Source organism: Trachymyrmex septentrionalis, unplaced genomic scaffold (genome assembly GCF_001594115.1).
Source record: "Trachymyrmex septentrionalis isolate Tsep2-gDNA-1 unplaced genomic scaffold, Tsep1.0 scaffold32, whole genome shotgun sequence".
Lineage (NCBI taxonomy): Eukaryota > Metazoa > Arthropoda > Insecta > Hymenoptera > Formicidae > Trachymyrmex > Trachymyrmex septentrionalis.
This window is the reverse complement of record NW_017305485.1, coordinates 1194152-1198418: the sequence shown is the minus strand read 5'-3', so window position 1 is coordinate 1198418 and position 4267 is coordinate 1194152. Positions and strand designations below refer to the sequence as shown.

General features: G+C 28.9%; 2 protein-coding genes across 2 annotated transcripts in view; one reads left to right on the top strand and one right to left on the bottom strand.

Moving 5' to 3' along the window:
* Window positions 1-3132, top strand: part of LOC108749993 — a 4428-nt gene extending 1296 nt beyond the window's left edge. The window contains exons 2-4 of the mRNA XM_018489136.1: window positions 2504-2683; window positions 2783-2868; window positions 2957-3132. Coding sequence (XP_018344638.1) covers window positions 2536-2683; window positions 2783-2868; window positions 2957-3070 — 348 coding nt within the window. The 5' untranslated portion in view covers window positions 2504-2535 and the 3' untranslated portion in view covers window positions 3071-3132. The remainder of the gene's footprint in view (window positions 1-2503; window positions 2684-2782; window positions 2869-2956) is intronic.
* LOC108749990 (nuclear pore complex protein Nup160 homolog) overlaps window positions 2541-4267 on the bottom strand; it is a 6712-nt gene continuing 4985 nt past the window's right edge. The window contains exons 10-14 of the mRNA XM_018489131.1: window positions 4080-4262; window positions 3817-3983; window positions 3404-3634; window positions 3213-3316; window positions 2541-2602 (exon numbers count right to left, since the gene is read on the bottom strand). Of these exons, the coding sequence (XP_018344633.1) occupies window positions 3215-3316; window positions 3404-3634; window positions 3817-3983; window positions 4080-4262 (683 nt within the window). The 3' untranslated portion in view covers window positions 2541-2602; window positions 3213-3214. The remainder of the gene's footprint in view (window positions 2603-3212; window positions 3317-3403; window positions 3635-3816; window positions 3984-4079; window positions 4263-4267) is intronic.

The window sequence follows — 4267 nt, the reverse complement described above, 5'->3', positions numbered from 1 at the left end:
GTTTTTAAAATTTCAAAACGCTCTTCAAGAGAAAACATGTTGTTTCGTGCCGCGGACGGTATGACTAATAAACTGTCAAAATTTCGGGTCTGTAGCTCGTTTGGTGTTGCCATACGACGAAATTCAAAAACGTACCAATAGATGGCCCACCCTGTAGATAAAAAATTAAAAAATTATAACATTATCAATTTATGTTGTGTATTGTAATAAAAATATAAGAAGGCATACATAAAAAAGGCTTATTATATTATATACATATATTATATTATATTAGCTTATATTAAAGGATCCATAATACATGAAATAAACTTTTAATACAGATTCAGTAAACCAAAGTTACATGTGATGTACCTGTTAATTGTAATTTCGTATTACAATGAACAATATAATTGTAATGTAACATATGTGTTATATTACAATTAATCGTACTAGAGAATAAATCGAAATCGGAAATAGACTGCGGTAGATGCGATGAGCATGCCAATGTTGTAAAAACGATATTATATGTAGACAGCGCAGGCAACCGGCAGCGTCCCAGAAATAATTGCAAAATGGAATGCTCGATTACGCGGCTAAGATTGTGAGGAATAACTGCTACTTACTTAGCTACTCATGTTAAGTACGCTTTTAATTTTAACTTTTTTAATAAAGTTGGATATCGGCACCAAATGTATTTTATCTTCAGTAGCCAACTTTTAGCAATAACAGCAAATTTGAATCAACAACTGATATTAAATTGAGCTTTGGCAGCAACAACATTAGCTATCCCTATTAGAATGGTACATTTTAGCTGCCACTGCTATATTTTAACTTCGTTGGCTAATTTTTTCTCTGTATCCATACGCAGTGCTCCGAATGTATCATGAGCTCCGAAAATGCATTAGAGAAGGGATGACACTGGAGATACCGGAGCGATGTCTAACGAATATTCGAAACAGAACGGTTTTTCCTACGGTATCGACAAGACCGTTTTCCACACGCTAAGTTTTTCGTTATCAAGCTAATTAATATTCATGCCGGAGCACGGTTCTTCGATTATCAGTGTAATAAAGTATGAACTGAATAAAGTCTTAGTCTCAATGTATATATATTCAAGAACAATTGTTAATTTAAATATCCTGAACATTATCTTTACGGATTCATATCTTACAGTGCTATTGATGTATGTATAATATATTCAGAAATTATTCTCGACAAGATTAGCGTCAATTGTCTACGTGTTTTATCGATAAAATCTGATAACATAGGGCAATCTCGATCAAACTCTGATTAATTCAATCGATAATTAGTTAAACCAGCAGAATTGTTTAAAGAAAACTTTCTAATTACATATCGGTTATCCTTCATTGTAATCTTTGTTCTCATGTTAAATTAATAATTAAAATCATTAATTTTATCTACATTAATAATTTTATCTTGTTGAAATTGCAAATATTATTTGATAAACTAGATAAATGGAATTTAATTTAAAGCCATTTATATTCTGATAGTAAAAACCGAGCAGTGTTTGTCTTCTAAATCTTATAAATGAAAATATTCATTATTATAAATAATAAGGATAATTTTTTCTGTTATAAGTTTGCTATCGGGCAGATTCAATATGTCACATATTCTGTGTTTTGTAAAATTTAATTTGATTGTTTTGGACTATTTATGATCACTTGATGACAAATTCGCACTAAAAATCCACGTTTTTTTTTTTTAAATTATCATTAGCAACGTAAATTAAATTACACGCATATAATTACGTTAGAAACATATGTATAAGATTTAAAATGTATGAAACATATTATCTATTATAATATTTGATTAAATAATTACGAATACTTTCATCGTATACATTATGGCTACAATGATGTTGCTCACAATTTCTTTTGAAAATTACACAAATGATTGTCTCATTTCATTTTCTTACAATAAATTTTACATATGATAGGATTTCAATAAAAATAAAAACCTCGGCTTATATAAACACGTAGTTACATTATTAAAACTCGCAGTAAACAATAAAAAAAAAATTCTTTGTTGATAGTAGAGTTTAATGTAAAAATGTAAGAAATTATTATGTAATAATAATAATAATAATAATAATAATGTTATACTATCATTGAGAATGATGCAAATAAGTAACAGTCTTTAATGAGAATGTTGTATACAATAAACATTGTTAGATTACAGAAGAGGTAAGATTGCAACGTATAAAAAACATGACAATGATATTTAACTTCATTATATGAATTCTGTAGCTTCTGAAGTTGTACAAGTGGTAATAAATAATGAGATGTAACAAACAATAATTTAAAATTTAAACATTCAACAAAGCATCCTTACCATTAACTGTATTCTAACAAGATGTGTAAAGTATATTACAATTCTTGGCACTTTAAATCACCTTACAAATAAATTCCCTTATTACATAATAGAAAACTCACGTTTAATTTGAACGTAAAAAATCAAGATAGATTTCAAAAATTATAAACGATAATTTTTTATACTGTTTCAGTTACTGTATTAATAATATAAATTGACATAAGTATGTACATCGCAGGAGACCAGTTGAGAGATGATACGCGAACCATAGATACAAAAAGTTTGCTTGGTTCTGCAATTGAAAAATACAATAGTATTATAATAAAATCACCTTCTCCCATTTATAATAGATTTAACCAAGATTGGCGTATAGGTGAGCATCTGATATAAAAATATATAAAATATCGTTTTCTTCACATAATAAAATTTTTTAGAATAAGTTCAAAGTAACATAACTATTTCTCTTTTATAGAACCTACAATGAAACATTATTGGGCTGCATCCTTTTTATTACCAGTCGGATCTATTTTTATTCTTACAATGGTTGTTTTGCTAATGGTAATGACTATAAATTTATCATAATCATGATCATTTTTTATTAATGAAATTTTTAATGGAAATTTTAAATTTTAAATGACAATTATAGGTATTGTTCAAACGATGTCCTCATATAATAGCCGCGATTGTTACTGCAATGCTCTCTATCATTATCTTATTAACACTTATATTGTCACTTAATCACGATCCAGTTTATATTTAATATATTTATATCAAATAATTGCATATACTGTTACATAAATCTTTCTTCCATATGTACATTGAATTGGGAGTTTGTAATTAATAATATATACAAGAATTTTTGTAACAATTATACATATTGAATAAATAGATATGTTACTTACTACTAGGACTGTTCATTCATCATTTTCATTTTAATCATGTCTTCTGAAACACGTTTTACTGTTTCCAGATACTTTTCCAAAGTTGCATCTAATCTTTCGTAGCTCTAAAATATAAATCTCAGTATATATCGAGTTGTGATGTTAATATATAAATATACATTTTTACAGATATATATTAAAAATATATATACCTCTGTATGAGCTGAGTCATTTTTCAAGTGCCGTAATTCACTTAATAATACTTCTATAGTATTAAGCGGTAACCAAACAGGTGGCGCGGTAGCTACTAATGGTGTTTCAAGACCAAAATGTTCTTTACCGCTACCTAATACCGCGTTAATATAATCTACCGCTAAGTCGCTGGCTTCCACTAATCGACCAGTATTTAGCATGAGACGGAGAAGCTCTGACGCATTTCGCTTCTACAATATTTTGATGTAAATAGAATATTTTATCAACATAGAAATTATGACTATGTACAACCAGCGTGCGCACCACAGGCATATGAGAGAAGTCACCACGCTTGGCCACGAGCAATAGGACTGAGGAGGAGGAGGAGGAGAAATATTATACAAATACTATATAAATTTGATCAAATACTTACTTTATAAGATATTAATAACCATTGTGGTAGAAAAGCTCCATCTTGCAGTAATTTTTGTGCAACGGCCTTATGTAGTTCGCAGTTATCACTTTTTTCATGCTTCAATGTGAAGTACTCTAATAATCTCCAAGCAGTGTTCGTAATGGTTGTATTAGATATTCCAATATCTGAAGAATAATTATTGTTATATATATATATATAGCTCTTGGAAAAAATATCATTCTGCAGTATAGTTTGTAAAATTATAATACAATTATACATACCAAATATATCATTTTGTATTAGCCAGTCCCAGGCGTTTGGATCCTCGCGTTGACTCAATTTGATGCATTGAGAGGTCAAACTTTTGAGTACAGAGGCTTTACTAATTTTAAATACATCGCATAAATGTAACGCTGTTGCGTATAAGCCAATACTACATAAAGTGACGATAAGTTCGGAAAGTTCTGAA